At 45.7% G+C, this 14,547-nt stretch overlaps 1 protein-coding gene across 1 annotated transcript in view; it reads right to left on the bottom strand.

Annotated features, from left to right (window-relative positions):
- Positions 1–1,482: 1,482 nt before the first annotated feature.
- The window catches only part of LOC147120204 (uncharacterized), a 64,294-nt gene continuing 51,229 nt past the window's right edge, over positions 1,483–14,547 (bottom strand). The window contains 1 exon segment of the mRNA XM_085984215.1: positions 1,483–2,748. Coding sequence (XP_085840341.1) covers positions 1,483–2,748 — 1,266 coding nt within the window.

Here is a 14,547-nt window from a genome sequence, read left to right as displayed (position 1 = left end):
AAATTAAAGGCTTATCAGAATGCTATTTCTCAATTCAATCTGCACATATACTGAAAGACAGAGTAGTTTGATAATAATTTAAAGAAAAAGTTTTGATTATTTATTTATTTATTATAATCAGGTATGTGTAAAGTTACATTGTGTGACATTTTTTCATTTGCGCCATCATGTTTTTGCTATAATATCAACAATAACTGAAGGACAGTCATCAAATTTGAATGATACTATCCTTAAACTGCTAACTCATGAATAAAGCAACAATCAACAAACACAAAATTATTATAAAGTCAAAAATGATACCTTTGATATATCACTGAAAAAAACATGCAGTAACACCAGTGACACAATACAACGCCAATGACTTGACCCCAGACTATTTCAAACAACTCAATGAATTTATTACATTTCATCTAACTAATGTGCCATTTTTTTCAGTTAACTCATTTACAGCACTGAGAGATTCATATAATTTGAGTAATAACATAAAAAAACTTAGCCAAAGCACTTTAAGACCAAAGAGGAGCACATTAAAGAGAGCACATTAAGACCAAGAATGATTGTGTCTGAACATTGTCATCAACATCGTAGTCAACATCACCATTTTCATAGAAACTCTTAAAACATGTAGCCTAGTTCTATCCTGATTGAGCCAGATATAAAACATACTCATTAGAACACAAGTAAACAAAGTAATCTGTCTTTACATCAACTTTAGGCTTCCAGCAACTGGTTTTTGACTTGTGGTCACACATCCAGCTGCCCCTTCAAATATGTCCAGATCTTCTGGTCAACCTGAACTGATCGTTTGTTCACAGGAACTGGCTCTGGCATAAAACACATTATCTGGTCGTCCCCATACCAGTTTACGTCATCTCTTGGGCTTGGCCAGAAAAACTTGTTCACGCCATTCCTGTGCATGCACTTGACTTTTATGTTGTGCTCTTCCACCTCCAGTATAATGCCAGGGTATGGCTGGTCATCATACCTCACAATACACCACTGCCTGCTATGGTGAGTCTCAATGACATCAGGTTGGTGTGGTTGTTGTGGAGCAGAGTGGTCACGTTCTGTAGGCGGCACAGCTCCTACAATGATTTCTTGGAGACTGTAACATGGGCAATCCCACATGCCCTCTGCTGCGTGGCAGAAACAACTGATGTCTCTGTATTTGAGGATGCCAGGTGTGATGCTCAAAACTTGATGCATTTTCATGGCCCCCTTTATTGCCACAAGAGGCACCTACAGCATTTTCTGTGCCTTAGTCTCAACATCTTCCTCGCTTACATAGAACAGTTTCACCTGTGTTCCAGAGTCCTTTAACTCCTGGAAGAAAGAGAGTGCATCTGGGATATCCCTTCCCTGATGGACCAAGATGTCGTCTGACCTCTTCAATGCACCCCCCACCCCATCCGGAGCACCCTTCCCATGGCTTGCCTCGAAGAAGTTCCAAGTGGTTTTGGGGAAGCTCTTCTGGTGAGGTTCTTAGCAAATCATGTAGAAATTGCCCTTCTGCTTGTATTGGGTGGCAGGACCATCGCTGAAGAAATGAAGGTTCTGGACTTCAGGGCACTGATTTTTCACCATCTCCAGGATGGGGTCAAGATGAGCCCATATAGCCACTGGGTCGTGCCTTCTACTTGGGGAGATCGCACTAAAGGGCATGGGGGGCTGGTCCTGCACATAGAGAACACCAGTGTGGAGGGTCACTTGTTGATGTGACCCCCCAAAGTGCACAGACTGGATTTCATTTGCATACTTGCAAGTGTAGTTTTCACTAAAATCTATATGTATAAGGCAGTCCTTGGAGGTCAGGTTCTCTCTTAGATTTCTGTAAGCATTGTACTGCCAACGGATGTTGAAGACATGTCTGCCGAACTTAAAGAGCCTATCTTGAAAATGGGTAGCAAGCTCATCCTCTGTTATTGGCACATCTTTCTTGACAGTGATTGTTCTTCTCTTCTCAGACTCTTCACCTGGTTTGGAATGGTCAATCATCTCCAGACGCCACTGGGTTAAAGTTACCAGTGTATTTGATGTCGATTCGGTGAGGGGATATGTGGTGCGTACACATTCTTGGCATTCACCATAGGCACATGACTTTGAGTTGTTGCAGACGGTGCTGTCAGCCATTTCATCCAGGTTTTTACATTCTGAGAGCCCAAGTTTGTACAGTGTATCTGCCATAAACTGAAGATTTTCATGAGTCTTGCACTGACATGTTTCTCTGTCCCGCTCATTTGGTGTCACAACCCAAAAGGGTCTCTGCCTGCAGAAGAAGGCATAAGAAATCTGTTCTCCATGCTCAGCAACAAATCTCTTGTGGAGGTTGAGCAGGGAGTCACAGAGTAACCTCCTCTGTTTCTTCACCTTCTGGAGAGTGATTGTGTTTTTCTTTCCTGTGGTCAGTCTGCTGACATCATCTCTTAGGTAGAACTGTCTCACAGTCTTCCTCTTGTTTGTGGTGGTTTCTCGAGAGCTGATCTTTGGTTTTCTCCAAGCTTTGTATGAGAAGCCAATGCTCTTCTGGCACAGCAGCTGGAATTTGTATTTTCTGATCAGCTTTCCCGTCAGTATGTTTGCAAAAACCTGTTTGCATTTTGTTTCTTTGGCTGCATTGTACTTTTCCTTTAAATCTCCCAAAAGAGCAAAGTGAAATTTCAGAGCTTTCTTGACTGGAGAGTTGACTGTGTAACCTTGGAGGATCTCTTTTGTCTTCGTTCCTGGGCTTTCGGAATTTGCAACTCTACCCTGCAAACGGAAATAACGTTTCTTGTACATGTTGCATTGTCGTTTGCTTTCCTCAAGCTTATCTTCCAACTTCTGAATTTTCCTCTGGCTCCTTTGTGCATCTCTCCTGCGCGCTCTCCTCCCTTGTCGTAGTTGTCTGTCAAATATATTGGTGTAATATGTCAGAATAGTAATCCAAGCATGTCTTCAATTATATTAAAATCATTCAAATATCTAATTTAATCAATTTCTATGATCAATTTCTCATTTCCCTTCCTATGAAATGACTAACACCAATGTCTTCAGTTCTACCGTGAGATGCTGGGTGAACTCTCTGGAGATGATGGGGGGGTCAAGACTGTCTCTTCTGCTCTCATATCTTGCCTGTGTCTTGCCTGGTTGACTCGCCATGCCTTGCGCTGACCTCTCTTTGCCCTTTCACTGAGATCATTTATTTTCTTTCTTTTTTTTGTTGCTATATCATTGGCATAACCCTGACGCCTTTTTTCTAAGTACTCTGCTCAATGTGTAGGGTCTGCATTCCTGCACTGTCTGTAAAGCCTCTGCTTCTCAGCTGCACTCAATTTTGCCATACCTGACAAAAGGAACAATAACAATAGGAAGTTATGAAAATGAAACAATATGTGCTATTTTGCCCTAATAACTTTTGTTGAAGCTTTTATAAAAGCTCATTTACACAAAAACATCACTGGTATTACTGATTGTCATTGGTGTTTCCAGGAGGAGTAGTAACACCAATGACGGTAACACCAACGACAATTAGCAGAAAAAATGTTTTTTACAAAATGGACGCCACAGTACTGTAGTGTATGTACCTTTAAGAGAGAACTACTTTTACAGCTCCTGTATACTGTAGTACTGGCAGTGACCACACCTGTATATAAGCCTTGAGCATGCCTCTGTACTGTCAGTCTTGACACTACCCTACTCCAGTAAACACCTGTTGATTGTTAAGTTACAGCCTCTGTGTAGTTATTGGAAAACATCATACTCTAAGAATCACGGATCCAACAGTGGCGACGAGGTCGATTCGAATCTACCTGCAACTCTGCATTTCCCTTCAAGGATTCGCTCCGGGAGGGCGGTGGAAGAAAGTCGAGGCCAGAAGCACGGGCGTCGACCACGAGCAACCGCCCAGTCATCCGGCAGAGAGTGAACATCGCAGGGGAGGCTGTTGAGAGCCGGGCTTGGTTCCCCAGCCACGATGATCCAGCAACAGACTGGCAACAGGTACAGCGCAGACCCTTCCCGGACAGCGGCGGCTGGAGCCGACCGATGGCAGAGAAAAAGCCGAGCAGCGTCGACGGGGTAAGAGAGAGGGTGAAGCGCACAGGGCGCAGCCGGGGGTTGAAAACCGAGCGGCGTCGAGGAAAAACAAAACAGAGAGAGAGAGAGGGTAAAGCAGCAGTCGGGTTCAGGACCGAGCGACGGCAACGGGAAAGGCGCACAGGAGAACGCGCAGAGCACAGCCAGGGCTCAAGGGCTGAACCGCATCCGCGGGGAGAAGAAGGGAGAGCGCGGGAGATGCCATTGAGCCGCGGAGAAGAAGGGAGAGCGCGGGAGATGCCATTTTAGACAGTTAAATCACACTCAGGGATGCCGAAGAGTGGCAGTATCACTGCGTTCGACAATGAAATCGAAGATTCGGCGACATATGTGGAATGCATTGAGGTGTACTGCAGGGCGAATGAAGTGCCAGATGCTAAGAAAGCACTGGTTTTGTTAATTTGCATGGGTGCAAAAACTTATGGCTTACTGCGAAACCTAATAACCCCAGAGAAACCAGTGGATAAGAATTTCGAAAACATAGTGGAAATCCTACAGGACCACTTAAACCCCACACCACTGCTGAGAGCAGAAAGATTTAAGTTCCACAAAAGGAACCAGCATAAAGACGAAAGCAATGCTGAGTACTTAGCAGAACTGCGCAAGCTATCGAAACACTGCCAGTTAGGAGTAGGACTAGCAGATACGTTAAGGGACAAGTTTGTGTGTGGGCTTCAAAGTGAAGGAACCCAGAAACGGCTTCTATCAGAAAAGGATCTTACGCTGGACAAGGCTTTCAGCATGGCAGTATCACACGAAGCAGCCGCACGGGGCGCTGCAGAGATACAACGGAGACCGCAAGAATATGGCACCAATGAAATGTCATATGGAGCAGGGAAGTGTTATCGCTGTGGCAGAACAACACACGACCAGAAGGATTGTTGGTTCAAGGACCAAGTGTGCAGACAGTGTGGAAAAGCAGGACACATAGCAAGAGTCTGCAGGTCAGGGAAGAAAACCAGCAGCAAGAAATCTCCACAGGAGAAGTACAAAAAGGTACATAAGTTGATGGACAGTAGTTCAGACGAACAGAAAGGTGATACAGACTCCGGAAGCAAGGAGCTGGGTTGTCTGAAACAAATGGAGGATCACCAAACTATCTGGGTCACACTCAAGGTAGACGGAGTCCAAGTGAAAATGGAATTGGACACTGGATCAGCCCTAACAGTCATAAACCAAAGGGACTACAAGCGGCTATTTTCACATATACCCTTGAAAGCTACGGAGATTGTCTTGAAGACGTACACGGGGCAAAAAGTCTACCCCAAAGGAAAAATAAGGGTGAAAGTGATATACAAAGTCCAGGAAATACCTAAGATGGACCTATATGTATTGCCAGATGGAGGACCACCACTACTAGGACGTGAATGGATCCAGAAGATACAATTAGATTGGCATTCCATACAGGCACTGAAGGTTGAGGCCAAAAAGGATGATGACGTTGTTAGATCCGTGATTCTGAGAGTATGATGTTTTTCAATAACCACACGGATGCTGTAACTTAACAATAAACAGGTATTTACTGGAGGAGGGTAGTCTCAAGACTGGGGGTACAGAGGCATGCGCAAGGCTTATATACAGGTGTGGTCACTGCCGGTACTACAGTATACAGGAGCTGTAAAAGTAGTTCTGTCTTAAAGGTACATACACTACAATTCCTCCCCTTTTAGATGAGTAGTACCCCTAATATTCAAATAACAATTAACACTTTCACATTTACATTAAACAACAATAGTCCATTTATAGATTCAGTCTTTGGGGCGGCTTCCTGATCCTTTCGGGATAGCGCCTTTCCTGAGGTTCTTGTTCTTGGTGCAGAGGCGATTCTGGCCCCTTTTCATCGGGTAGTTCATCGGTTTCCACTGCTACTGGTTCTGAGGTAGATGCTACCGGTATGTCGGGTTCATCCCCAGGTACTCGAGACATGGGGTTGACTCATTCCTGTGACGCTAAGATCTGATCGACGTGGCGTCTCACAATGTTCTCCCCGACATCCACTGTGAACATTAATGGCCCCAGCCTTGTACATATCGTTCCGGGTTGCCATTTCTCTGTTCGGTAGTCACGGGCCAAGACTGGTTGTCCTACATTGAAACTCCTTGTCGGCTTCTCATTGATGTGCTGGAATTGTTTGTCCTCAACATTTCTTCGCACATTTGGTCTGAGCAAGTCCAGACGAGATCTCAACCTTCGGTTAAAGAACATCATGGCCGGGGTCTGGTTGGTAACTGCATGTGTCACGTTTCGGTAGGCTAATAAAAAATTGTCCACCTTATGCTGTAGTGGAATTTCATCATCGCACATGGCCTTTATCGCCTTCTTAAAGGTTTGTATGAACCTCTCAGCCAATCCATTTGTGGCTGGATGATACGGGGTGGATGTGTAATGCCTTACCCCATTCCTTCTCATAAATTTTCAAAACTCTTCGGATACAAACTGTGGTCCATTATCAGAGCAAATCTGCTCTGGCAAGCCGTTTCTGGCAAATATGGTCTGTAGGACTGCAATCATTTTCTCTGTAGTGGTTGAGGACATTTTTATCACCTCAGGCCACTTCGAATGAGCATCCACTGCTATTAAGAACATTGAGTCCATGAATGGGCCAGCGAAATCAATATGCACCCGTTGCCATGGAGAGGCGGGCCACTCCCATGGGTGTAGAGGGGCATGTGGTGGTGCATTTTGGACCTTCTGGCATCCTGAGCAGCTCTTGGTTAGGTCTTCGATTTGTTGATCGATTCCCAGCCACCACACATAAGCCCTAGCAAGGCTTTTCATTTTCACTCCCCCCAGATGACCTTCATGTAGCTCATTTAGCACTCTCTCCCTTAACTTGGGTGGAATCACCACTCTGGATCCACACATCACTGTCCCCTGCCATACTGGCAGCTGTTCTCTTCTGGATGAGAAAGCTGGCAACAGTGAGTCGCCATGTGCTGGCCATCCCCTCACCGTCAAATCATATACCCAAGACAGCGTCGGATCATTGCGGGTCTCCTTCTCTATATCCGCGTTCGTTACTGGCAATCGTTCAATTATTGACGAATAAAATATCTCGATAGGGTCCACTGCTGGTGCTTCCTCCACAGTAGGCAGTGGCAGGCGTGATAGCCCATCAGCATTTCCATGCTGTTTCGTGCCTTTATATTCTATTTCATATTGATTCGCCCCTAGAAACAGGGACGATCTTTGTAACTGTTGTGCAGTCATTACTGGAACGCCCTTCTTAGGATTAAAGATGGAGACAAGTGGTTGGTGGTCAGTCAGCAAGGTGAACTTCTGCCCATGCAGATAGTGGTTGAATTTTTTTACTCCCCATACTAGGCTGAGGGCCTCCCTGTCAATCTGGGCGTAGTTGCGCTTGGCTGAGGTTAGTGACCGAGACGCAAAGGCTACTGGCCTCTCCAACCCGTCTGGGAATTTGTGCGACAGCACCGCTCCAATACCATAGGGTGATGCATCACATGCCAAACGAATTGGTAGTGCTGGGTTGAAATGGGCCAACACCTCTTTTGATGTGATCAATTCTTTACACTTCTGGAAAGCTCGTCTACGTTCGTCATTCCACTTCCATGGTACCCCTGTTTGCAGTAGGGTGTTCAGTGGGTGTAATACCGTAGACAAATTTGGTAAGAATTTGTGGTAGTAGTTTACCAGCCCGAGGAACGAACTCAGTTGTGACACATTTTCTGCTGCTGGAGCCTTGACTACTGCCTCAATCTTTTCTGGGGACTTATGTAACCCCTCTTCATCGATGACGTGGCCACAATACGAGATCTGTTTCTGGAAAAACTCGCACTTGTGGCGATTAGCTCGTAGCCCATACTCCTTTAACCTGGTGAGCACCTTCTCCAAGTTGGCGAGGTGATCACTGTCATTTTCGCCCGTGACCAGGATGTCATCCAAATAACACTGGGTCCCTGGAATCCCTTGCAGGACTTGATCCATTGCCCTTTGCCAGATAGCCGGAGCCGATGCTACCCCGAACACCAGCCAGTTGTATTGCTAGAGACCTTTATGAGTGTTAATCATAAGGTATTGTTTCGAAGCTTCTTCTACCTCCATTTGCAAGTACGCCTGGGCTAGATCAATTTTGGTGAAGCGTTTACCTCCAGATAGCGAGGTGAAAATATCCTCAATTCGTGGAAGCGGATATTGTACCGTGTGAAGGACTGGGTTCACTGTCACCTTAAAATCCCCACAGATGCGGACCTTCTTTGGTTCCCCAGGCGTATTACTCAACGACCTCTTCATTACAGGAACGATGGTTGTAGCCCACTCGCTCCAGTCCACTTTGGACAGTACTCCTGAACGTTCCAACCCTTCCAGCTCTGCTTCGACAGCTGGTCTGATCACATAAGGCACTGGTCTGGCCTTAAGAAACTTTGGGCTTGCATTTTCCTCTATTTTAATCGTTACTGTTATGCCTTTTAGTGTTCCGAGTCCCTCCTGGAACACTTCTTTTGTGTCAGTTAGCATTTTTGACAGTCGTCCAGGTGTGAAGTCGTCATCCTTTTTGGCCTCCACCTTCAGTGCCTGTATGGAATGCCAATCTAATTGTATCTTCCCCATCCATTCACGTCCTAGCAGTGGTGGTCCTCCATCTGGCAATACATATATATCCATTTTAGGTATTTCCTGGCCTTTATATATCACTTTCACCCTTATTTTTCATTTGGGGTAGACTTTTTGTCCCGTGTACGTCTTCAAGACAATCTCTGTAGCTTTCAAGGGTATATGTGAAAATAGCCGCTTGTAGTCCCTTTGGTTTATGACTGTTAGGGCTGATCCTGTGTCCAATTCCATTTTCACTTGGACTCCGTCTATCTTGAGTGTAACCCAGATAGTCTGGTGATCCTCCATTTTGGTTACCTTATGTAGTATCAGACAACCCAGCTCCTTGCTTCCGGAGTCTATGTCACTTTTCTGTTCATCTGAGCTACTGTCCATCACCTAGTGTACCTTTTTGTACTTCTCCTGTGGAGATTTCTTACTGTTGGTTTTCTTCCCAGACCTGCAGACTGTTGCTATGTGTCCTGCTTTTCCACACTGTCTGCACACTTGGTCCTTGAACCAACAATCCTTCTGGTCATGTGTTGTTCTGCCGCAGCGATAGCACTTCCCTGTTCCATAAGGCATTTCATTGGTGCCATATTCTTGCGGTCTCCATTGTATCCCTGCAGCGCCCCTTGCGGCTGCTTCATGTGATACTGCCATGCTGAAAGCCTTGTCCAGCGTAAGATCCTTTTCTGATAGAAGCCGTTTCTGGGTTCCTTCACTTTGGAGCCCACACACAAACTTGTCCCTTAACGTATCTGCTAGTCCCGCTCCAAACTGGCAGTGTTTCAATAGCTTGCGCAGTTCCGTTAGGTACTCAGCATTGCTTTCGTCTTTGTGTTTGTTCCTTTTATGGAACTTAAATCGTTCTGCTATCAGCAGCGGTGTGGGGTTTAAGTGGTCCTGTAGGATTTCTACTATGCTTTCGAAATTCTTGTTCACCGGCTTCTCTGGGGTTATTAGATTTCGCAGTAACCCATAAGTTTTTGCACCCATGGAATTTAGCAAAACCAGTGCTTTCCTAGCATCTGGCACTTCATTCGCCCTGCAGTACACCTCAATACATTCCACATATGTCGCCCAATCTTCGACTTCATTGTTGAACGTAGAGATACTGCCACTCTTTGGCATCCCTGGGTGTGATTTAACTGTCAAAAATGGCGTCTCCCACGCTTCCCCTTCTTCTCCGCTGGCACAAAATGGCGTCTCCCACGCTTTCATTCCTTCCCGCGCTCGCCCTTCTTCTCCACTGCGGCTTCTAAAAATGGCGTCTCCCACGCTCTTCCTTCTTCTCTGCGGCTCAATGGCGTCTCCCGCACTCTCGCTTCTTCTCCCCGCGGACACTGTTCAGCCCTTGAGCCCTGGCTGTGTCTGCGCGTTTTTTTTTTTTTCCGTTTCCTCCGCTCGGTCCTGAACCCGGCTGTTGCTTTACCCTCTCTCTCTCCGTTTTTTTTTTTCCGACACCACTCGGTTTTCAACCCCCGGCTGCGCCCTGTGCGCTTCACCCTCTGTCTTACACCGTCGATGCTGCTCGGCTTTCTCTCTGCCGTCGGTCGGCTCCAGCCACCGCTGTCCGGGAAGGGTCTGCGCTGTACCTGTCGTCAGTCTCTTGCTGATCATCATGGCTGGGGAACCAAGCCCGGCTCTCCACAGCCTCCCGTGCGATGTTCACTCCCTGCCGGACGACTGGGCGGTTGCTCGTGGTCGACGCCCATGTTCCTGGCCTCGACTTTCTTACAGCGCCCTCCCGGAGCGAATCCTCGAAGGGAAATGCAGAGTTGCAGGTAGATTCGAATCGACACTCGTCACCACTGTTAGATCCGTGATTCTGAGAGTATGATGTTTTTCAATAACCACACGGATGCTGTAGCTTAACAATAAACAGGTATTTACTGCAGGAGGGTAGTCTCAAGACTGGGGGTACAGAGGCATGCGCAAGGCTTATTTTCAGGTGTGGTCACTGCTGGTACTACAGTATACCGGAGCTGTAAATGTAGTTCTGCCTTAAAGGTACATACACTACAGACGTCACACCTGGATGACTGTCAAAACTGCTAACTGACGCACAAGAAGTGTTCCAGGAAGGACTTGGAACACTAAAAGGCATAACAGCAATGATTAAAATAGAGGAAAATGCAAGCCCAAAGTTTTTTAAGGCCAGACCGGTGCGTTATGCGATCAGACCAGCCGTCGAAGCAGAGCTGGAAGGGTTGGAACGTTCAGGAGTACTGTCCAAAGTAGACTGGAGCAAGCGGGCTACACCCATCATTCCTGTAATGAAGAGGTCGTTGAGTAATACGCCTGGGGAACCAAAGAAGGTCCGCATCTGTGGAGATTTTAACGTGACAGTGAACCCAGTCCTTCACACGGTACAATATCTGCTTCCACGGATTGAGGGTATTTTCGCCTCGCTATCTGGAGGTAAACGCTTCACCAAATTGATCTGGCCCAGACGTACTTGCAAATGGAGGTAGAAGAAACCTCGAAACAATACCTCACGATCAACACTCATAAAGGTCTCTACCAATACAACCGGCTGGTGTTCGGGGTAGCATCGGCTCCGGCTATTTGGCAAAGGGCAATTGATCAAGTCCTGCAAAGGATTCCAGGGACCCAGTGTTATTTGGACAACATCCTGGTCACGGGCGAAAATGACAGTGATCACCTCGCCAACCTGGAGAAGGTGCTCACTAGATTAAAGGAATATGGGCTACGAGCTAATCGCCACAAGTGCGAGTTTTTCCAGAAGCAGATCTCGTATTGTGGCCACGTTATTGATGAAGAGGGGTTACATAAGTCCCCTGAAAAGATTGAGGCAGTAATCAAGGCTCCAGCACCGGAAAATGTGTCACAACTGAGGTCGTTCCTCGGGCTGGTGAACTACTACCATAAGTTCTTACCAAATTTGTCTACAGTATTATCCCACTGAACACCCTACTGCAAATGGGGGTACCATGGAAGTGGAATGACGAATGTAAACGAGCTTTCCAGAAGTGCAAAAAATTGATCACATCAAAAGAGGTGTTGGCCCATTTCAACCCAGCACTACCAATTCGTTTGGCATGTGATGCATCACCCTTAGGTATTGGAGCGGTGCTGTCGCACAAATTCCCAGACGGGTTGGAGAGGCCAGTAGCCTTTGCGTCTCGGTCACTAACCTCAGCCGAGTGCAACTACGCCCAGATCGACAGGGAGGCCCTCAGCCTAGTATGGGGAGTAAAAAAATTCAACCACTATCTGCATGGGCAGAAGTTCACCTTGCTGACTGACCACCAACCACTTGTCTCCTTCTTTAATCCAAAGAAGAGCATTCCGGTGATGACTGCACAACGGTTACAAAGATGGTCCCTTTTTCGAGGGGCGAACCAATATGAAATAGAATATAAAGGCACGAAACAGCATGGAAATGCTGATGGGCTATCACGCTTGCCACTGTCGACTGTGGAGGAAGCACCAGCGGTGGATCCTATCGAGATATTTTATTCGTCAATAATTGAACGATTGCCTGTAACTAACGCGGATATAGAGAAGGAGACCCGCAATGATCCGACACTGTCTCGGGTATATGATTTGACGGTGAGGGGATGGCCAACACATGGTGACTCACTGTTGCCAGCATTCTCATCCAGAAGAGAACAGCTCTCAGTATGCCAGGGGACAGTGATGTGTGGATCCGAGTGGTAATTCCACCCAAGTTAAGGGAGAGAGTGCTCAATGAGCTTCACGAAGGTCATCTGGGAGGGGTGAAAATGAAAAGACTTGCGAGGGCTTATGTGTGGTGGCCGGGGATTGATCAACAAATCGAGGACCTAACCAAGAGCTGCTCAGGATGCCAGAAGGTCCAAAATGCACCACCACATGCCCCTCTACACTCATGGGAGTGGCCCTTCTCTCCATGGCAACGGGTGCATATTGATTTTGCTGGTCCATTCATGGACTCAATGTTCTTAATAGCAGTGGATGCGCACTCGAAATGGCCTGAGGTGATAAAAATGTCCTCAACCACTACAGAGAAAACGATTGCAGTCCTACGGACCATATTAGCCAGAAACGGCTTGCCAGAGCAGATTTGCTCTGATAATGGACCACAGTTTGTGTCCGAAGAGTTTCGGAAATTTATGAGAAGGAATGGGGTAAGGCATTACACATCCGCCCTGTATCATCCAGCCACAAATGGATTGGCTGAGAGGTTCGTACAAACCTTTAAAAAGGCGATAAAGGCCATGTGCGATGATGAAATTCCACTACAGCATAAGATGGACAATTTCCTGTTAGCCTACAGAAATGCGACACATGCAGTTACCAATCAGACCCCGGCCATGATGTTCTTTATCCGAAGGTTGAGATCTCGTCTGGATTTGCTCAGACCAAATGTGCGAAGAAATGTTGAGGATAAACAATTCCAGCACATCAATGAGAAGCCGACAAGGAGCTTCAATGTAGGACAACCAGTCTTGGCCCGTGACTACCGAACAGAGAAATGGCAACCCGGAACGATATGCACACGGCAGGGGCCACTAATGTACACAGTGGATGTCGGGGAGAACATTGTGAGACGTCACGTCGACCAGATCTTAGCGTCACAGGAACGAGTCAATCCCATGTCTTGCATACCTGGGGACGAACCCGACATACCGGTACCATCTACCTCAGAAACAGTAGCAGTGGAAACTGATGAACTAACCGATGAAAGGGGGCCAGAATCGCCTCTGCACCAAGAACATGAACCTCAGGAAAGGCGCTATCCAGAAAGGATCAGGAAGCCGCCCCAAAGACTGAATCTATAAATGGACTATTTCTGTTTAATGTGCATGTTAAAGTGTTAATTGTTATTTGAATATTATGGGTACTGCTAATCGAAAAGGGGAGGAATTGTAGTGTATGTACCTTTAAGAGAGAACTACTTTTACAGCTCCTGTATACTGTAGTACCGGCAGTGACCACACCTGTATATAAGCCTTGAGCATGCCTCTGTACTGTCAGTCTTGAGACTACCCTACTCCAGTAAACACCTGTTGATTGTTAAGTTACAGCCTCCATGTAGTTATTGGAAAACATCATACTCTAAGAATCACGGATCCAACAACTACCTCAGACCACATGTCTTCAATCATATTAAAATCATTCAAATATCTAATTTAATCAATTTCTATGATCAATTTCTCATTTCCCTTCCTATGAAATGACTAACACCAGTGACATACTTAAAAGCCTTGCATAAAATTATCAAATAAATCATCAAATTTATAACAAATGAAGAGAGACAGCAGACTCACCATGTGCCTCTGTTGATCGCACTTCCTCCAATGACCTCTTGAACCAGGAAGTACTTCCAAAAGTCATTGCATTTTTTCAAAATAGTGTGTTTTGTGAAGCAGTAACACCAATGACATAACATGGGGTTACCGCTATTATCGTAATATTATTTATAATATTTAGTTGGTATTTTAGTTTTTTTAGGTTTCCATTCCATAAATGTGACATTTGTGTTTACTTAATGACATTTAAAGTAGGAGCAAAATGTATTTTTAAACTCAGAATATGTCTCTAAACTTCCATACATGATCTGAGTGACAAGCAAATTGCTTGCACTTGGTATTTTATATAAATTATAAAAAACAAGCATTGCTCATTACATGACCCAAATATGTTTTATTATTCAAAGAACAGTGTATATTTATCAAAAATATATATTACATGTGATCATTAAGTTCATTTAAAGTATTTTGCTTGCTGCAAAGGTGAGAGACAGGAATGCCACCGTTTCTGTAGAATCAAAACTCTGCCCCTTCTTCTCCAATACCCATGAACATGGATTACCTAGGAACATAGAAATTGAGAGATGAAAGAAGGTCTATCTAGTTTGCCTTCTACCATCCTGGTAGTTACATGATACAATGACGATATAGTTTTTGA

The sequence above is a fragment of the Somniosus microcephalus genome, chromosome 4, assembly GCF_052327205.1.
Source record: "Somniosus microcephalus isolate GS21.2 chromosome 4, FLI_Smic_1.0, whole genome shotgun sequence".
In the NCBI taxonomy this organism is placed as follows: domain Eukaryota; kingdom Metazoa; phylum Chordata; class Chondrichthyes; order Squaliformes; family Somniosidae; genus Somniosus; species Somniosus microcephalus.
Note: the sequence above shows the minus strand (reverse complement) of the source record. Positions and strands in the feature narration are given on the sequence as shown.